Source organism: Salminus brasiliensis, chromosome 7, assembly GCF_030463535.1.
Source record: "Salminus brasiliensis chromosome 7, fSalBra1.hap2, whole genome shotgun sequence".
Taxonomy (NCBI): Eukaryota; Metazoa; Chordata; class Actinopteri; order Characiformes; family Bryconidae; genus Salminus; species Salminus brasiliensis.
Window position 1 is genome coordinate 21,226,877 of NC_132884.1, and position 22,180 is coordinate 21,249,056.

Below are 22,180 nucleotides of genomic sequence, written 5' to 3' on the forward strand. Positions count from 1 at the left end.
CGGGACCAGCTATGTTTTCTTCCACACCCGTAATCGTTCGAGCCCTCCTTCAGCACTGGGATTGGCCAGCCTGCCGTTCTGAAACGCTAAAGCCCCGCCCTCCCGCTCTGCAATTGGCTAGTCTGCCGTTCTGGAAGCTCGCACCCACGCAGATTACATTCAGTGCAGTTGAGCTTTATTGTGATTATACTAACACAGGGCTGAACAGCACAGACAAGCACTGTTAGGCCAAATATTTCAGCGCATGATACAATAGTGCGAGAGGACAGCAGACAAAACAGTGGACAGGAGACAGAGACAACAGTCAAGTACAATAGCTAGCTATATTACCAGCCAAACTCCACCAGCCAAACGGTGTGATGTGGTCAGAAAGGACGCATACGGGGGTCTTATACTATCCATATTATACAATATCAATATTAGCAGTCCTAGAAAAGCTGCAAGCATTTTTAAGAGAAGGAAAGTTGTTAGTGTGAACTACTAGCCAATCACAGCTCAGGGGGCGGGGTTTTCCTGAAAACAGGTGGGAAAAGGCTGACAGACGGACAGACGGAGAGGCGAGGCGGCGCACCGCGCATGCGCACGATCTACAGGCTCTGACAGGCAGCAGTGAGAGCAGCAGCAGCAGCAGCAGCAGCAGCGGCGGTGAGACAGCGGGAGTGCTGCTTTACCCAACCTAACACCCTCCGCTAAGGCAGCCTGAACCGCTGGACACACACTATTCCTCAGCCCTGTCACTAAACAAGCTCCAAACATGTCCGTGGCGAATGACTTTGGGAACCCTTTAAGGAAATTCAAGCTCGTCTTTCTCGGGGAGCAAAGCGGTGAGTGTTGACGAATTTGAATTTGGGGGCATTTTCTCTCGCGCGCTCTCTGTAAGTTGTTATTTTAGCTCGTATGGCGGGTCTTGCTGTACAGACTTGACATCTGTCTGACCATTTAAGAGACAGGCGCTCCAGTTTTCAGTAGTGTTTCTCCGCTGTCTGCATTTAATGAACTCTCAAGTTTTACCCCTCCATCCTCAGCAGCGCTTCTGCTGGGCTTTTCCTCCTTTCATTCATTCATTCATTCTGTACAGAGTATATAATAGCTAAACCCTTGGCTTTAGCACTGCTGAGATGTGTTTGGGTATGTGTATGATGTCCCTCTGGGTACCGTGTGCAACAGAGCTGCTCCACTTGATGGGGAATAGATGTGGAAATAAATAAATAATGGCGAGGTTGAGACACACCCAGAGTAGGACTGTTGGTGAAGGAACTTCTGTATCTGCATTCACAGTGTATGATGGTGTGGGTGATGTTTTTACCCCCTCTGTGTTGATGATGATGATGATGATGATGATGATGATCACCATGTCAGCTGTCCATAGCAGCCAAACTTTAAATGTGTGTCTGGATGAATAAGCATTTATCGGGGCGGCTCGGTTCTGACTGGGCTTAAGCAGTTAGGCTGGGCTCACCAATCCTGTTCCCTGAGTGAATCAGCTAGAGTGGCTGTGTTCACATCAGTGGAGCTGAAGCGAGGGGTTTCCTCAATAGGCAGTGATTTGCATGCAATGGAATAATTCTGCCATGGATGAGGACACACAGCTCGACTCCGGGGGGAGGAAATGTGCACTCTCCCTTTATTTCATCTGCTCTGTCCTGAGCATATGAAGAACATGGAGGAGTCATGTTAAAGCTCTCGTCGGCATTGGTTTCTCCTCTGTGTCTCATGGATTTATAAAGCCGAGGAGGACAGGCACTTTCCAATAAATCAACTCCAGTCATTTAGTCCCTTAAGCCCTCGGTCACTCTGGCGCATCTGAAATGTCTCCTGGTGAGGAATTCCTCGCCCTTTTTTGATGCTGATGCTTGGGTTAATCCGCTGGCCACTGAAAAAGCAGGCATATGGAATTGTGGATGAGGATAGTGTATAAACATGGCAATTCTGTGTGATTGGATGTGTCCAGGCAAGTCCTCCACTTTACCCTTGGTTCATTTTCATAGAAAAGCTTTGCCAGTTGAATTGGATGCTCTACAGATCTGAACAGATGTCTACAAACTGTTGAGCATGTAGAGCCAGTTTACCAAACCCAGCTTGAGACTCTTTAGTCCAAGACTAAACTTAATCCTTGTCACACAAAATCCTATAAGCAACTCTTTAACAAGGCAAGGAACCATTTAATCATCAGATCGCCCTTGAGTTGTCCTGGTTCTATATAGAATCATTGTCTTTACTCAAGAACCATTGAAGAACCCTTTAGAGCGCGTAAGACTCAAATCAAGCAATCCTTCCGGCCTCATTTGGGCACGCCTTTTGGCAGTTGTTGCATTGCAGATGGTAAAACGTGGGTTAAATTTGATCTGAATGTAAATCTGATTAAATCCATCTGTCAGTCCAGATTCCTGACAATGTAGTGTCGAATAGACGAGTTAGTGCTAGTCTAAAACATGAACAACAGACTGATCTACTGCTGACTAAGATGACATTTGTTACCTGGTTACGTGGAGCCTTCAGAGACCCGCGGTCCAGCCACATATAATAAAGTGTTTGTTCCCTGGCTAAAAGGATAGATTAGATCTGGAGGACATGGACGGTGCAGTAAATGGCATGCCACTGAGGATTAACAACTCAGGACAAACAACTCTATGATCAGGCTAATATCGCAGTGTGGAGATGGTGTGTGGTTCCAGTGTGATGGCATGACATAGAACAGCATGTTGCCTCGGATAGCAGCACTAAACAAAACTGTTTTAGATTCTGTAAAGGATGGCCTCCTGTTTCATCCTGTTACATCAAATGATTTCCTGCCATTAGGCTTGATGCTTAGTCAATAGACTCTGCAATAGCTCTGTTTGTAATGTCAGTGGAAGCAGCAGTGTCACATGATGCACTGTTTAGTTTTTTTTTTTGGAGGGGGGGTTATTATTATTTTTCACCTCTTGAGGGACCATTTGCAGAGAGCACAGTATGAGACATTGTATTGATTTTTGTTGCAGAGAAATGTTTCTTTTCTGCCCATCTGCACGCATACAAACACTCACCTCTGAAAGAGGATGAGAAAATCCTTCATGAGTGTGCTTTAATGGATAATGAGATAATGCAGATTTAATCCACACATTAATGGCCTTTATTTCCTCTGCATAGAGTACACAAACACAACATGAACGATGTGCACAGTTGAGGATGAGCATGTAAAACCTGGCCTTCAGGGGTGAAACAGGCCTCTGCTGTGTCACAGTTCTTGTTTTTGGAGTGTATGCTACTGTGGAAAAGATTTAGGCGCATTATGTAAAACCGGCGCATAATGTGGGTTTGCACCTGTAAAAATACAGATATTTTGTAAACTTGTTTGCCGAACAAACTTAGGTTCCAGATTCCTCTTAGGTTTGTTGTATTTTCTTACCAGCACACCTGATTTTACATAAGCAAGTACTAATAAGATTAGCAAAGCCAGGTGTTAGGTGACAACTATAAATGATACTGAGCTTCCGGACAGAGAAGTTTAAAATAATAAAGACCAATAAAATGACTACTTATAGTATTATTAAGGGATGTCTTGATCTAAACCAGCATATTATAATGGCTTGGGCGTTGGCTATTTTAAAGCACATCCAGTTCTGATCCTTTGTTTTTAAGAACAGTTTAAAGTCAGGGCAGTGTGGGACTATTTTACAGTGAAACCTGAAAACATATGGTAGTATGAGCATTGTTTTTGTGCTTTGACTGAGTTTAAGCCCATTTTCATTCAGACTTACGTCTGTTTTCTGCCATGTTCGCCCATGCCATTCCCATAACAAAGACATTCTATTCTCTTATAACCATGTGGGGAAATACACTCCCGCCACATCTTTACTCTTGCATTATGGCAGGTTTAAAACAGAACAATCGCGAAAAACACTTTTTCACACTATGTAATCTGTATCACATCAGTGGTCAACAAGAGACAACAGACAACAGTTAGTGTGTGTATCAATATACACCCATACCAAACAGGAAGTGATTTCACGGCTGTGTTTTAAAGTAACTGGGAGCTGAATGATCAGGGAGATATGACGATATTTTATCGTATCGTGATAAACTTTATTATCGTGATAATAATATACTTTTCTAAGCATATGGAGGATATTGTAAGTGCTTAATAAACACTGATCAGCTGCAGGTTTCATTACTAACAGTGTAATTAGACTGGTTTAATTAAATGAAGAGCAGCAGATATTGAATAAAAATCACTGTACTCAGAATGGGAGAGTATCTGAATAGTAGTTTATAAGAATCTGTTGCTACTTTTATATTTTTTAGTCTGTGATTACATGTATCGTGATAAATATTGTGTTGTGAAAAAAGTCTTTAAATATCAAGATTTTGAAGTATTTTAGCCATAATCTTAATAGCAGTTTCTAAAAATCTGTTGCTACTATTGCGTTTTGTCAGCAATCACGTATCTCACAATAAATATTGTGTATTGTAAAAAAAAGCCTTTAAATATTTTTACCATATCGCCCAGTCCTACAGGGAGGTCAGTTGGACAATGGTATATGTTATTGAATGTCTAGAATGTCACTTTATATCGATTGTTCATTAAAAAAGAAGTGACTTAACTACACTAAATCCCATCAGATCAAAGGACAGAAAACTGGAATGAGACATCCCTAGCATCAATATTATTATAATTTAATGCGTTTACTAATATTTGTATTTGGCTCTGTCCAACTAGCTTTTTCCAGCCTGGTCCAGCATATGTTGCATCCGTACCTGCTGCTAAATGTGTACAAATGCATATTTTCCTCCACATATAGTGCATTTTGACACCGGCAGGCTCCAGACTGCTAATGTCAGCAGTGCTGATAATTACTCCACATATTGCTAATGCATAACGATTAGCAGCAGTCATGGTTTGAAATATCAGCAAGTCTTGCAGTACTTTTGTTAGGCCAGTCTGTAGGGACGTTTGGTTAAGAATGTGTGACATGTTTATGGGAAAAAAAGAGTAAAAAATGTAAGATAATATGAATATGGAGTGGGGGAAGGGTAGTCCTGGACAATACATCATTTAACAGGGTGCACAATTGGAATTGAGCAGTCCTTTCCTCAAACAAGCAATCCTAGGCTGTGGACCAATTCATCATTTTGATTTTAGCAGGTCTGTTTTGTTGTTGCCAAGACTTGGGCAGTATGACAGTATTTTTAATAGCACTTTTTCAAATCTTGCTCTAAACGTGCATTTCAGCTGTGTCAAAATATTGCAGTGCAGATTGTGTTTTAAGAAAATGTCTGTATGAAGATAATAATTTTGCCATTTTACTCACTCCACACCCCTTGGAAATAGCTCTCTAAATGTCTTATTATTTAAACAGGTAATTAGTTTCTTTGTTTGGGAAGTTAAAATGCCAGTTTGTCCCAAAGATAAAATAATATTATAATTTTATCATGTTTTCTCCTGAATTTTTGTCCTTTTCAATTCTCACCCATTACATAAGAGTACTGTACATGTCAAAACAGCTATGTCAACTTAATTAATTCAAAATGAAAAATGTAATGCGTAAAATGATCCACAGACCCCTTTTAATTAGTGAAGTAGTACAGCTACTTTAAGGTGCTTCCATTGCTGACACAGGCCTTCAGCTGTGCACACAGTTGTAATCTCAAAAGAGAAGCCTTGCTAATAGAATGAACCTAAGGACACCTGAGTCTAATGACAAATGTCAAATAGAGGGTTACAAAACCCAAGCTTCGGGCTCTCCGACTGTGGGATTTGGTTCTCAAGAGTAATGGAGCTCCATCCAGTACCTTTAGGATAAGTTGAAGTGGTGTTTGTGGTTCAGAACTAATCATCCACCATCAGTACCTGACCTCACTAATACTCTTGTAGATGAATGCAATCATATCCTTACCCCAATGTCTAGTGGAAAGCCTGTTCAGAAGATTAGAAGATTGTTACTGCAGCAAAAGAGAACAACCCCACTATTGTTGTGACTGATATCAGAAGAAATGCTGGATAAATGGCTGTCTGCAAACATTTGGACACACAGAGTATCATCTGATATTGTGATGCTGTGATATAGTAGGAAAATATTGTGATTATTTTTAGCACAAGGGAAAAGGTGAAACATGAGTTGGGAAAAAAGGGAAGAGGGACTTAAGGGGAATGGAGTGTATGCAGAGGGTCTCTCAGTATGACTGGAATAAGATTGGTAAAGGCTTGGACACGGGGAAGCTGTCCAAGGTGCTGAACCCCACCCCAGGCATCTCCATTTCCGAGAAAAGGAGGCTCATCTGAATTAAGAATTTCCACTGAGAGGCAAGGAGAAGGAGGAGGCCGTGTGCTGGGCATTAGTTAGCCTGAAAGAGATAACGTTACTGCTGGCCGTTATCACACTAAGGCACACCTCATTGCCTGAGGCACCTTTCCGTTCCTCCATCTGCTTTCAGACGAGCTGAGGCTGAGCACAAGAGCAAGTAACGGACTCTGATTGGCTCCATTTTGATGAGTTTGGGCCATCAGAGGCACGTCGGCCATAATGGGGACTGACCAAGCAGCCGTGAATCCCACCTGATCAGATGCTGTCATTTATTACCACCTGTGACGAGCCTGACAGAAGCAGGAGCGCAGAGAGAGGCCGCTCAGGGAAAACACAGGAAACACACAGACACATTCCAGTCCATAGACTCCTGACATGTCTGGGTCATTCGGTGGATTTTATTTTGAATTTTTTGCATTGTGCTTGTGTAGTCAGGAATCTCAGTGGAAGACTTCATTCTTACCTCGTCATTTTCAAAAGATCTCCAGCTGCAATCTTCAGTTTAGCTTCTCAGATACTCATCAGCTTCATTAACCAGTCTGAGCCCAGATAAGGCCAGTGTAGGGGTGGGCAATATGATGATATTTGATCAAATCATGATAAATTGTGTTATCTTGAGACACATTATGTATAGTTACAGAAAGATGGATGTCCTAGCCAGTGTTTAAAATGAGCAAAACCCCAAACATTGTGACCTATTCCTCTTGATTGCCCTTAATTCCACTGTATACGTTTAGCGAAAGTAACCACCTTCGTTAGCTTACAAGCTTGTCTACTTTCAGCAGTTTTGTTTTGGCTGTCGCGTATGAGTCCTTATGGGATTGAATGGGATTAAATAGCTAAAATATGATGCTAGCATTCTTTGGTTCTTTGTACTCACTGACATCTTGAATGTACGTCAGTGTTAGGTAGTTTCATTTGAATGAGTTCAAATGAACTCATTCATTTTGGGGCTTTTAGGAGCACCCTCTAGTGTTAGAGTGCCCTCCTCTTTTCCGCTGATCATCCATAGGCTTTGTCTCATAATGGGTTCATGTTAAGAGTTTGCTCAGCTGAAGCCTCTACGCAATGTCTGCGGTTGTTTATATTCTTGGTTTTGGTCTTTTTAGTTGCCTTTTAGCCACCCAACAAGGCCTCACACAACAAGAATTGACTTTTAGGTATGTGCTAGTTATGTGTGCATCTAGCAGCACAAAGGTTTTTGTTAGTTGTTTGGTCATCTGGCCCAGATATCCTATAGTGTGGCCCAGACATAAGGTTCCAGGACAAAATAAATGTGTCCACTGTTTCTGCTGTTTACTCTACTTTTCTTTATTAATTTATTATTAAGTGATGCCTCAGTAATGTTGCTGCTTTTTCATTGATATGTAATGTCATCTGTGATCTTAGTGCTTCCTCTAGTGATTAGAAATGTGATATAAGAGATGAAATACAGTGCAAACTAGATTTGTAAACTATGTATTTAGATCCATTTTATACATACACTGTAAAATGGTGAAATGACTGACAGCAATTGCTGGCAAACAAAAAAAACCCATAAAATTAAAGTCAAATATTCTCATTGAAATTGATTGGACATTTTTTCTGCTGAGAACAAGTTTCTGGTGAGAAATGCGGTTATTTAACAGATTTTATTTTATTAAATAATTACGCTATCAATCACTGTCAATTAAGGAACAGGGCTAAGAATTATGAAAGTGGCACACAGCCAAGGTCTCACTCAGCTATACAGAAAAAAATAACTTGCTCTTACAGCCTACAACACCAAGGCCAGCGTTAACAGTGTACACATAAATTCAAAACTAATGAAATTTACCCTAAAAAATTTTAAAAACTAAAACTTACAGATAAGTATTGCAATTTTACATACACTTGATTGATTTTAGAAAGGAGAAAAATATTTTTAATAATATATTTTGTCTGTAAAAAAGAGAATTTCTGTAATGTAACATGGTTTTGTAAATGTCTGCTACTACTATACTAACTAAAAGATGCTTTATGTTACATGAAAGAATGTTCTCAACAACTGTAAAACTTATTTAATTTAACGTTAGGCAGTTCACGTATCACTCACATGTTTTATTGTTACTCTGATTGACAAAAAAGCAATAAGCCCTTAATAATTCAGACTGCCTTCTGAATGAGCTCGCTAGCTCACTTTACGGAAAAAACATCCAACAAGAACAATAACCTTCTACATCTTTACCACAGCAATGAAAACATATTAGCACAGAAAGCACAGATACCTCCTTTTAGTGCTCAGTTGCAGCACCACCGTGAAATTGGGATGTCATTGAATTTTGTCACTAATGTTGGGACATAGTGTGTGGATTGAGACATTGCTATGCGAGTGGAACACAGTAAACGATAAGCTGAGAAGGACGAGCTTGTACCCATTAAGTAGGAAGGATGCAGAATGAGTCGTCTAGACCTCTGTCCTCTCATTGCTAATTCTTTGGCTGTCCTCTACATTGTGGCATGGATGTAGAGAGAATTAGCCTCTTTGGCTAAATCCATGGATTTTAAAGCTGGCCGGCAAGTCAGATGGGGATTTTTTTGTTGTTGTTGTTCAGCAGTCTGTGAAGCCTTCTCTCATTGAGAAAGCAGCCTTTTGCCAACTTCCTGGCTCAGAGTAATGAACAAGGCTGTTGCGAAAACGGTTCACACTGATCACTTTACTTATGCACTCAGACAGCAGGCAGCCTACGGTCCAAAACAAGTCGACCTAAAGTGATCCATTGCCATCATAACCTAATTGCTTTGTCTCATCAATCTGCAGCACTCGTACAGCGGTTGCCTGGCTTAGTTCTTGGACTAACACAGCACAGTAAATGATGACGCCGTGTTTCCTGCTAAATTTTGCTGACTCACTGGCTTGAGCACAGTGATCAGTTCACAGGCCTCTTGTGAAGGAAGGCAGAAATGTCAATATGCATCTCTCCAGGCTACAGTTCCAGGCTGGTTCTGCAAATCAACCAGCAAGTGAAACCTGCATTGTACTCACGCTCTCGCCCGGGATTGTTCTGCCCATTGATTCACTGGAATGTTTAGTCTGGATCTTTATAACAGTCAGGATACAACTACTTCCCTCCATTTAATTTTTGATTTTTGTTTTTGCAGTATTGGCTGCTAGTAACTGAACAGTTACTTTAGTGCTTTTATAACCCCTAGATTGTCTTTTTATATATTATTTATCATTTACTTGCAGCTCATTAAAACAAGCGAATTTTCTGGTCCTGATTTGTGCTTGTAAGTAGAATGTCATCAGTGTCACGCCAATTTTCACCAGTTTTTTATTTTTTGCCAGTTCTTTACATTGTATCACCATGTCATGATTAATGGGCTCCATGACTTTTTAAAAATATATTCATTTATTTATTTATTTATGTTTACATTGACCTCCACTGACAGTTGAGAAGAGTATTTCTTTCTTTTGTAAAATTGCCATTTTGTGTTTTTGCATGATGGCAACAATATTTTTTGATGAGGATTTGTTGTGAATAGTCCAGTCTTTTGTCTAAAAAACATCTTGTTATTATGTTGTTAACCCCAGGCTTTGATGAATTAAACCCATGATTAAGCCTGACTGAAGCAGGCCACATCCCTGAGCCCTGTAACACAAACATCTTTCTTCAAGATTTAAATCTTATCCTTATTTATCTAATCTCAAGATAGGAAATCCAGAACTACTCATTCGAGGTCCGTAATCAATCCTGTCTGGCATCAGGCAACTGAACATACGTGCAAAGCTCACCTGTAAACGTGTAATTTAAATTACATAAACCAAGATAGAAGTTACGGTTAGCTAGACGACAACCGTTAAAAATATGGAAATAGAAGTGTGATGAACTGGAAGCTTTAACAAATTGGATTTGAAAATCGAAGAATATTGAAAGTGTCCCCTGCTGTTTAACGAGATTGTCACCTCCCTCCAGTTTCAGTTTGCTTTGCTCACTTGCTTGAGTGAGTGTATTTCTCATGCCCCTGAGCCAGCTGTATCAAGGGTGTTAGAGCAGGGAACGCACTAAACCCTCCACTGCCACGACCTTGGAAGAACCCTGGCTTAAAGAGTTACATTCTTCAAATACCATTCGTGTATCAAATAGCCCAAAGTGTTCTCTTGACCACACTAACTGGCTATTGAACCGCATACCTAGATTAGAGTGCAGACCACATCCCTGATTCACCCTCCTGAGCCATTAACTCCTTCTGAATAATCCAGTGACTGACAGCCACATTGTGCAACTTTTAAGACTTTTTTGTTTTAATATTTCATGTTTATATATTTATTTATTTTAAAATAGTGTTTTAAAATGGACTGCATGTGTCTTCTGGGACATGGCTTTAGTTTTTCTTCAATTTCTAAAATTTTTACCCGCTTCCCTCTCTTGCCTGCGTGTACAGTACTGTGCAAAAAGGTTCAGCATCTGTCGAAATTATATACATATATATATATATATATATATATATATATATATATATAAACCACATTCATACCAAAGGTTGTTCTTTAAAACATCCCCAAAGCTCTCGCTGCATGGCAGTCTTATATCATTTATAGTTATGATCCAACACCTGCTTTGTTCCAGGAGAAATCTGTTCTCACAAGATCTCAAGTACTCTATTCAGAATGAAATTCTGAAATTCTTTTTTCTTTTTTCTGTAGGTACGTTTGCTTACATCTATTCTAAGCCAAAACACTGTCATTACTGATATTTTATAATGTGCTTAGGGGCCTAAAACTTCTGCACAGTCCTGTATGTCTCATCATGTATTTAATACTAGTGTCAAACTGAAGAGACAGCACATGGGGTCAGACAGGAGGCTATTTTACTGGCTTAAAAAGAAAAAGAGGGGAGGGGTTGATGCATGAGAAACATTAGGCGAAGCGGCTGAACTAAGCTGACCATTACAGTCTATGGCAATTGCAAATCAACTACATTTGGACAATTATTTCTAATACAGGCCTGTGAAAGAGCGTGCTCTGCAGTTTAGGGCAGCCTGATGTGTACAGAATAATACTGATGCAAACATGCCAATGACTTTTTTTTGAAAGGATATTTGTTATTATGACTAACATGAATATTTACTGTCAACACTTGAAAATTCCAGGTATCAAAAAACAATACAACTAGAAATGAAAAAGGCCATTTGGAATCACATTTGTAAATGCAAGTGGCAGTTAGGAAGTGGAAATTTTAAGAATTTTAATACAAATATAATGAAAAATATATATATATAAAACAGAACCAAAATGTAAATATTGGCGTACAATACAAAATGAATCATGACATATGGTTATAGAGATTAATTTTGTATGTAAAGCCAGCTCTCCATCACTTATTTTACAAAAAATAAGGGCAGCAAGTAATGTGTGTGTGCCACGCAGCTCCAGCAACCTGGGATTGAGGGTTCGATCTATTCTGTGGTCACTCTCTATGAGGCGTTCGGTGTGTTCTCCCTGTGACCATGTAGGTTTCCTCTGTGCTCTGGTTTCTGCCCACCTGCTGCGTAATTGCACACATGGTGCGTGAATTTTCTTTGCTAAATTACCCTTAGGTGTGAGTGCGTTAGTCTCTGATGGACTGGCCACCTCTCCGGGGGTATTCCCAGAGCCATTATAAATGAGGAGACTGGCCACTGGTTAAAATATGAATGGAAGTAACACTCAACATGGCGATTGTTTATGGGTAAAGACTTTTGTATTCCTACCGTACCCAATGATTTTGCATAGGTTCTGAGTGTGCTGTGACCTTGACCAGGAAGAAGCGGCTAAGAATATGAATAACTGAATAATTTCCAAATGCCTTTTCCAATTTCATTGTATTTTCTTGCTGCCCTTCAAATGTTTCCCCATCATACATTCCTGAATGTATTTCACCCATTAGCTCTTCATAATTTCATACTATTTCACTGCCAAATCATTCTTTTTGTTCATTACAGATTTCCTCAATGCACATAAAAAGGTGTGTCCTGAGCAGAAATGTATGGCTTTACCTCTCCAGCTTACCTTTGGAAAGTTTTAATAGGAGGTTTAACAGGATGACGACTGTATGGACTCTATGCCTTGTTATGAAGAGAGTTTTCTTTATCAGTGTGTTTTACCAACTAAAATATTCAGAAGATTTTAAAAAAAGTGTTTTGGACACAGCCAATGGTGTAGAATTGGGTAAAGACGGTCCCTACCAATATCCAGCGTCTACTGAATTGTCCCTAGCAATAATTTTATTCACAAATGAAATCACAGCGGCCTGTCAGTGTGCCCGTCAAGCCACCACACCAACATTTAACAGATCTCGTTCTTTATACTAGAAGTCCCGCCTTCTTAACCCACATAGCTAAACAGGATTGGCTTTGCCATTTCTTGCTAACGTGTGAGAGACTGTGGTTGTAAGAAGCGCCAAAGCTCTGTCAACTAGATGTGCACCCAGGTATAGCTATCATTATGTTTATGTGCACAGTCACTAACTAGCAAGCATAACTCTGCAAACCCCTCTCAGGGGTTTTACATGAATTAGCAGAAAACTGCATTAGCCTACCGGTAGTAATTGGATAGACAAAGGCTACTAAGGCTATTTGACATTATCATAGACGGGGCCTAAGTCTCGTAATCATCTTCCTCTCATGCCTGAGCACCTTTTACCCTGCTTCCACAGACTTTTCTGCAGTGGGAATCTCTGTTTAATTATACATCACCCTTACATGATGGGCTAGTCTCACACAAGTCTGCTTGCATGGTAGTATACTCAGTCAAATACAGAGGTGTGTGTGGATCTGTGTGTACGTACGTACAAAAATACACACTCTTGCTCTCATAGTGCTTGCATTTCTTTTTTTAGTGTTCAGTGGTTCTCCTCTTGCATTTTAATGAGATTCACTGGCAAGTTTTCTTTGTCTCATCTTTTTTGCATCTCTCCCTCTCCCCCTTTCTCTCTCTTGGTCTCTCTCCCTTTTTCTTCTTTCATTCTCTTTAATCACTTAAAACAAAATGGGCCCCAGAACTGGGTTCTTTTTTGTTTGTTCAGAAATTTTCTGTGTGCAGGTCTTGCTGTGAAGCCTGCATTGCTGTTTTGCTGTTTTAGGACTATACCTTACTAAAATATACCTTCAGTATGCTCTGTACACTCTGAAAACAATTGAATTTCAGCACATTTGGTGAGTGTGCTAAAAGAGGCCTGAAATTTAGACTTTGCTTTAGACTAATGTACTGTATGAAATATAATTCCAGTGACATCCACTACACTTAATATTAGAGTGTATATTAGACTGTACTTTAGGTCAAGGATAGCAACACCGCAGCCAAAGAGTCTCGCTATAATTCATGAGGTAGATTCTGTAGTTTTGAAAGAAATAGATTAATTGGCTCTAGATGTCCCATAATGCAGTTCTCAGGCCAGCCAGCCATTTTGTGGATAATTTGGAGCTGTGCTGCATTTGAATTGTGTTCAGATCAATGCAAATGAATGTTAGTTTTTCTTTAGCTACACTCCCCTCCTCCTTCACTCTGCTCTAGTCCCAGCTGAGCTCTTCTGGCCTCCATGCAGCTCAGACATAACCTTAGTGTGGGTTTAATAAGCACAGCTCTTCAGCAATTAAAATATGGATCATGTGTCACCACTTAATAAGACAATGACGGTAAAAGTGAATGATGACTGGAACTGCACAAGTCAGGCCATCATCACGTTTTTAAACCAATGATGCTGACACCAACATGAAACCATGCCTGTTTAGTTATATATAAATAAATGAATAAAAAATACAAAAAATAGTATTAATAATGTAAAGAATTCTCGCCCAGAAGAATCTCAGAATTGAAATGCTCAAAGCAGCTTTATTCCAGAATTGTTTTTTTTTTTTATTCCTGGACTCCCCCTACAGTTGTGGCCCACTGTAGCCTAGCTACATGGACAGGTGTACACATGCATTTGTGGACAAGCTGAATTGAAAGAAGCAGGGGCGCTGATATATTTGAGTATTACAACCTTTTGCATCAGTGTTTAATTATTATATAAGGTAATTTAACCTTTACACAAATTTAATTGGTTTTACAGCATTACGAGAGGTCTCGTGCAGCTGTTCTACCTATTACAAGTCAGTGGAGCATCACAGAGATTCTGAAGCTGTTATTTTGAGGGTAAAAGGCTACACAGTCTTGCTTTAACAGCAGTGATGACTTTCACTCTGTTCATTGTCATATAAAGATACAATATTTGTACTGTAAGTCACCAAATGTGAAACAAATGCAAGACAGGAAACACCCTTCCATTGTTTAACTGTATTATTTTACCATCAACAGGAGTGTCTTGACCTCCAGCTTGTCCTTGCGTATCTCCCCTCAGTGGTCTTACTGACAAAGGAAATGCAAATGTCGGAACTGGCAGATGCACTTTAGCAATAAGGACCTTGCATTTATCACTGCCAAGTTTATTTATAGTGGAACTTGATAAATGACATCACTCAGAGCTTACCTGAACTCCTTTGGGGCTGTTTCTCGGTGCAGGATTGGTGGAGATTGGGGAGAAAAGGTCTCAGGCCTCCAGAAGTCATTAGTGAAGCGGTCTCAATATTACTCCTCACAGACCCTTCCCTGAAATCTGTACGTGCGCCAGTAAATCGACATTAAATAAGAGTTTAGCAAGACGTATGATACCCCCACCTTCCAGGCCTGTACTCAGAAAATTGCATTGTGATGTAATTAATCAGTGTAACAACAATGCATTGTTTTATTGCCACCCCTACTTTGCAGACATGTGGAGCGAATGGTTACGGATTTATTTAGTAAGAAATTTGACTCATATCTTACTGGTAACTGAATAAAAAACCAAAGAACTGGCACTGATCCCCAGTACAGATGGCAAATATGCTCAGGTAGGTATTACTTCAGGACCATAAAAAACAAATGGCAAAGGGCCATGTGTGTTCTACAGTAATGCTCATGTATGTGAAGTGGTTAATATAGGAATGGACTGACCTTTGGTGACCAAGCCTGCACTGTGAGAACTGCTGGGTAGTTTTTTCAACCCAAATGTTTCCCAGGAATTAGAAACAACATCTATATAAGAGAAATTAAACCCAGAATTAGGTTGTTCTTAACCCAGCTATTATTGATTGTAGTATTGATTGCAAGGTTGAGGTCAGCAACACAGTAACCAAACAGTGAAGGTCTTCTGTCTGTAGATTCCATAGTCTTAAAAGAGGAAGATTCATTGGCCTTAGATGTCCCATAATGCCTTTCTTAGGCTAAGAGACCAGCCAGCCATTTTGTGGATAATTGGAGCTGTGCTACATATGAATTGTGTTCTAGTCGATACAAATGAATGTTAGTTTTTCTTCAGCTACACTCCCCTCTTCCTTTACGTTCTGGCCTCCATGCAGCTCACACATAACCTCAGCATGGTTTTAATAGCACAGCCCTTCAGCAATTAAACTATGGATTATGTGTCACCACTTAATAAGACAATGACAGTAAAAGTGAATGATGACTGGAATTGCTCAGAGTTATAATTTCTTTAGGCTGAAGCACCGCTGAGCACGTGGTGCGAGTTTTTACACAATGCTGCTGACACCAACATGAAACCAGCAGAAATGACTGCGCTGTCACAACTCTTTCCTGTTCAGCAGTGATATGAGGTGGCACCATTAGCCTGTGGTGTAATGTGAAAATAGAGAGAACTGAATGCTTGCAGACTTTGTTCTATATTTCTATAACCTACTCAGAAAAAACAATTAATACATTAATGCCTTAATTTGATGTGCATTTTAAAATTTTTAAATTTGGGCTGGGCAATAGGGTAAAAATATTATATTACAATATTTAAAGACATTTTTACGATACACGATAATGATGATGATACATGTAATCGTACAGGGTGATTTTTTACTCATAACATGCTGCTTTTCATCCAATTAAATCAGACCAAATACACTGTTTGTAATGAAATGTGCCTTTGATCAGTGTTCCTTAAGCACTGATAGCATCCCCAATATGCTTAGAAAAACATTGTCACGATACAATACAGTATTGTCATATTGCCCACTCCTAGTTTTCACTACCTTCCAATACTGGCACTAGTCTAGATTATATCCAGTTAAACATGACTAATGACAAAAAGAGAATGACAAACATGATACTTTTAAGACATTTTTCCAAAACACAATATGTATCATATTATTTTTACACATACATGTTAATGAATCAAGCACTTGGTCAGTATTTTTGAGTGCTAACAATTTCTACTAGGGCTGCACAGTATTTCATTTCAGCATCGTCATTGTAATGTGCACATGTGCAATAGACACATTACGGGACATGCGATGACATGTAAGGCAAATTAAATCGTACACATCATTTGACAACTTGCTTGATACAAGAGGAAAGTTCACACTGTTCTAATCTTCTCTGACATTTACCAGAGGCAGATTAAGTCTGCCCAATAAGGATTATTTTACTCCAATCCTGGATACATAGAATTCATTATTAATATCATGACCTGTTGTATTATTGACTTCTGGAGAAATGTGGTGCAAATTTTTGTATTGTGTAATATCGCAATGTATATATCACAGAACGACAAAATATTACAATGTCAATAATGTGCAGCTCTAATATCTACAGTATTCTCAAAACATTAAAGTGACATTTGTATTATGATTTATAAAAAGACATTTGTCTTATTGCCCTTACATTAGTTACTTTATGTTTTTTAGTCAGACATGCCACTGGTCAGTGATCTTTAAAGGGGACATACCATGGAATGTATGTCTGCTAGTCCACAATCTGTTAAATAACAACCCAGGCAGTTATTTTTGATGTGGGAGAGTAAGTAAGCGAGAGATGGCGAGAGAGAGAAAAAGAGAAATGTGAACTCAAGGTGAAGTAAACATTAGCTAGCTAGTGCAATCAAGGACACATGAGAGTAAACTTACATTGTAAAGTCTAAGGAATTGTGTAGCTGATAGGAGTAATGAAAATGGTGGGTGGGGCAAGAAGTGGCTTATCATCATCTTCATCATCCTCATCATCAATTAAAGGAAGAGGCACTCACACTGCCTGTTCTGATCAGGGTTGATAGATGGGGTGAGAATGGTTGCTGTGGTGGTGGATCTTTGAATTTTGACCAGAACATGAGACAGACATTCCATGAAGACTCCAGAAACTGTTATCTGTGGAAAAGGGTGAAAATGTCACGTTAAAGTACTGACAGTGTCAGTGATATGATCAGAAAAGCAAATTGTGATGGAATTTATTACAATAACAATAAAATACTGGAACATATTGCCTATAGTGTAGGTGGGTGCACGTATTTGTCACTGAACAGTGTACACTGTACAGCGAAATGTGTCCTCCGCATTTAACCCATCTGGTAGTGAACACACACTCACACACACACATGTGTTAGGGGCAGTGAGTACAGACACACACCCAGAGCGGTGGGCAGCCAACTCCAGCGCCCGGTGTAACTGTAAAATCAGTAAGGGCAGTACTAGACCTGCATGTCTCTCTAAGAAATTATTTATAAAGTCTAACAATAGTCACATTGACCTATGTCCATACCTACTGCAGACACTGGGTAAGTAATGCTTCAGCCGTCCTCAACAAACTACCAGTAGCTCAAATAGACAAATAAATCCTAGCAGAAGAACTGGAGACACTGCCTTGGTTGATCCTACCTCTGTTGTTGTGCCAGATTGGTGTGGTTCTGATGGCCCTCAGCCATGACAGAGAGGTCTCTGTCTGCAATAATTCATGAACCTGCCCCACACAATTAAGAAGAGGGCAAGGATATGACGGGCTTAGAGATGAGTTGGCAGGAAAGCAGCGGACACAATCACACCCAGGATTCAGCCTAGTGGAGCTGAGCTCTTTCCAAGTGTTCTGCTCTCTTTGACTTGACATTTGCTGCTGTTAAAAAAAATCAGGCCCAGTTTTCTATCACTTCATAAGAGAAGAGAGGTAGAAAGGACTGTTTTGTTCCTGGAATACAAATGCATTAGCGGTGCTATGGGAAGTCCTGCTCATTGCTTTTTGGTAAATAGAGCTGTGACATTTTGCTTCCATGCAGAAATGGAGTCTGTGGGCCAAGGAGCTGCTGAGTAAATAGAGCTATCCCATCTGCTGCACCCGAGAAAAAAAAAAAGAGTTTGATGCAACATGGCTACTGTGGACACGTTATTGATACAGCCTGCAGTTTAACATTGATCATCTGATTACATGGGCACCTGTCAGGGGGTGGAATATATTAGGCAGCAGGTGAACAGTCAGGCTAGACGCTTGAAACGGCACCAAAATAGCATGTGTTTTCCAGTTTGTGTTGGTCAGTACCTGGTCAGAGAGCCAGCGACAGGATCATGGGTGCCCAAGGCTCATTGATGCACTTGGAGAGTAAAGTGTGTCATGATATGTATATATATATATATATATATCGTCACAACCTTCTGTTTTTTTGCTGTTTTAAAATTTTTACGTAATTTGAATCTGTAAATTTCATGATTAATTGACTGATAGAAATGACTGAAGAATATCTTGATATAGACGTTTTACCCTATCGTCCAGCCCTATTCCATACATATTATTACAGATATATTTGTCACTGTCATGTAAAACCTTGCATCCCTCCTTTTATTTTTTCACTTTTTGACATTATTTAAATATATTAATTTGAATTGTCCTTTACATTTTGACAGGCTTTCATGATTAATGGACCAACATAACCTTTTTACATTAACATCTATTGACAATTAAGTAAAGTTAAGTTTGAGGTAGTTTCTTCTGCCATTCTGCAATTGTGAAGATACAAGGTTCTGACAGCCACTTATTTTTTCTTTATGTTTATTTATTCATTTATTTTATACAAAATACATAGATATAAACAAGATCTAAAACTAACAAAGCAACCCTATGTGTGTGAATCTGAACTTTTTATTTGTGGAAAGAGCAAGAAATAATTTCCCAGCCCCTAAAGATACCTCAAGAACTTCAACGTCTCCCCTCGCTGCTTCTCGCTGTATTAGATGGATCAGGGGATGCAGCTCTCTGGCTGCTTTGATGTGCTATGGATTCCCTCTGCTGTCCAGTAATGGGGTGTATAATTGATCATAAGCCATAAACCCCCCACTATCCTCTTCTCACAGACCCTGCTTTCGGCCTGGTACTGTTTGGAGTACTCTGCATTACAAGGGCAGGTTTGTTTCTCATCTGGCTCTATGCCTATGGATCATACTGACCTCTGGCCTGATATCAGTAAGCCTGTTATTTGAAGCAAGCAGAAGAGAGGTTATGTGGCAATCGAGTGGTGATAAAGCAAAAGAAGATGTATTTGATTATGATTATGATTATGAGTGAAAAAAACATACTTTACATTTTGCCATGCGTTCATCATGGGTTAACATCAAAACAAATGTGTGAAAATGACGTTAATCAATGTTAATCAAATATAAATGTAATTCCTTATCTAACTAATTAGGTGATTAATCTTGCAGTTGACTAGCATAATTACGTTTGAAGAGTATAGCCAAATGACCATAATAACTCTCCATGTTCACGGGTTAAAAGCCTCAGGGAAGAGCCTTCATTAAAATCTTTGTATGAACCAGGCTGGAGAGCTTTTCACTGATTCTCATAAATCTCATGCTGCATTACTGCTCTGCAGAAATACGAGATACGGGCGGAGGCAAGCTCGTTTATTGAGCGATGAAAATGAGCTGGCATATGCCTGTGTACTCTTTGTAATCATAACTGTGAAATCCCCAGCATATATATTAGTTAGTGCGGCCTCTCTTTTTAGCCGAGCGGGTTTATGTGTTGCCCCTCAGAGCTGGTGGGCTGGTCATGCTCTAGGAGGAAGCTGGCTTCATGCTGTTGAATAGCAAGCGGTGAGGTCTCAGCACAGTACATATGCTGCACGCTTCAGTGGGCCTTGATCCTGATCTCCAGCAGGGCCTCGCCAGCCTTCCCATCCATAATCCCACCCAAAAAGATGAAGGGAGAAAGGAACATTCGGAAAAAGCAGAGCCAGGAAAGGGCAACTGTCACGCCTTTAAATATTTTTCACTCAATGAATATTTGGATGAATATATGGATCAGTTCTCCATTGAAAGATAAGGAATGATGCAGTGTAGTTCCAAGAGAGATTTCGGAGGTTCTGGAAGCCGCAGTTCACAGTGAAACTGCAACATACAGTCCTGAAAAGGTGTTCCAGTGGGTTATTGGATGATTAAGGGCAAATATTTTATTTCATTTTGTAACCAATATTGTAGGTTCTATTTACATAACTGGATTGGTTTTCTTGTAATTAAGCAAATTAACCATTAGACCTATATTAGTGGGATTTTGTGTATAGTCAAAGCTATTGTAAACCCTCTTGAACAGGCTTTCCTGTGGGTTATAAACTACTACTAAGTTTCTAAATTTCAATTTTAATTTATTTTCTGCAAAAAGCTCATTCCCAAGTGCATTTTAGCGAGCCACAGGGTGGGAGCTCCCTGACAGTTAATGTCACGCTCTAAAAACAGGTGGGGAAAGATAAGCCCACCATAGTTTCTTGTTGAAAAGGGAGAGGAGGCAAATCGGGATGAGCCAGTCTATTAAATGTGCCTCACAACGGTTGAAAACTGTTAAGACTCGTCTTTGTGCTCTCAGACATGAGGCTATATCCTCCAAACGTGTGTGATTTGGTCTGCAGAGGGCTGTGATTTGGTATGCAGTCTGTGCTGCGGTGTTTAGCCCGCTAGATCTATCTAAATCTAGAACGTATCTAAATCTATCAGATGCTTATCCTGCTAACTAAGCTAGTGTTAACCAGCTTCTCTCTTCTGATTCAGGGCAGTTTAACGTTTGCGGCTGTCGTCAGACTGACGGTTTAACATTTATTGAATGACTGATTTAAAATTGTGTGCAGTGTTCACTTAGTATTTGATCTGTTCACTTAGACTTTTGTATTTGATCATTTTTTGGGCCAATTTTTGGTATGGCAGTATGAAAAAAATGGATACCACACAACCTCAGTTCTTACCAGACCAGAACAAGCAGAGAAAGGAAGATAACAATAAGACATTGGAACACTGATTTCCACCAGTACTATTGTCTGTACTCGTTTCTATAAGATACACTCGACAAAAGAGGTCTCTTTTATCTATAATTTGATTTAGATTTTTTTCAATTCAATATACTGCATTTTATTTGTCCCTGGGCAGCCATTACTTAATGGACGAAATATAGGACTCCGTCTACGTCTCATGTAAATTTGGTTAACATTTTGCCTAATGCATTCAGGCTACAATTGGAAGCAGCCTCTGTTGTACATCTTTGGAGTCAAAGCTCTTATTATAGCCAGTGTTCTTGTTGCTCAGGCAGCTGAGTGGCGTCTTGTGCCGCTGAGTAGGAGCTGCCGTTTCCCCGGTGTGAGGTTGCGTCCTGCTTCAGTGCTTTCTGCTGGCTGCGGGTATTTACTGTGTCTTTCTCTGCTCACCTCCCCAGATGAAGCACTCTGTCAGGGAGCCAGCGGGGCCTGCAGTCCTCCTGGCCTCCCTGCTGCCGCTCACATCCTTCATCCGTGCATACACAGCATTCCCCTCAGCATAATGAACTATCACTCTGTCCCCCACGCCTGGGCCTCAGACTGTGGGGACTGATCTGGGCCTTGGATCCCGTGGACAAAGCCACAGAGCACTCACAAATGTTCAGTAATGTTTATAGAATAGCCATGGACATTCAGATAAATTGCTGTATACACCAGGAACCGTAGGGGACAACATGGCTTCTGTTGTTTTGTTGCTTGATGAAAGAACTTACTTTGAATGCGGATAGAAGCACACTCCCAGTCTCATCGCAGCTGCTACATTCCTTCAGAGGCTTCGCCATGTTGAGGGCTAGTTCTGTAGTTCTAGTAACAGAATCC

General features: G+C 40.0%; 1 protein-coding gene across 1 annotated transcript in view; it reads left to right on the top strand.

The window, feature by feature from the left end:
- The first annotated feature begins 582 nt into the window (after positions 1 to 582).
- The window catches only part of rab6ba (RAB6B, member RAS oncogene family a), a 109,239-nt gene continuing 87,641 nt past the window's right edge, over positions 583 to 22,180 (top strand). Inside the window, exon 1 of the mRNA XM_072684107.1 lies at positions 583 to 824. Within this exon, the coding sequence (XP_072540208.1) occupies positions 755 to 824 (70 nt within the window). The 5' untranslated portion in view covers positions 583 to 754. The remainder of the gene's footprint in view (positions 825 to 22,180) is intronic.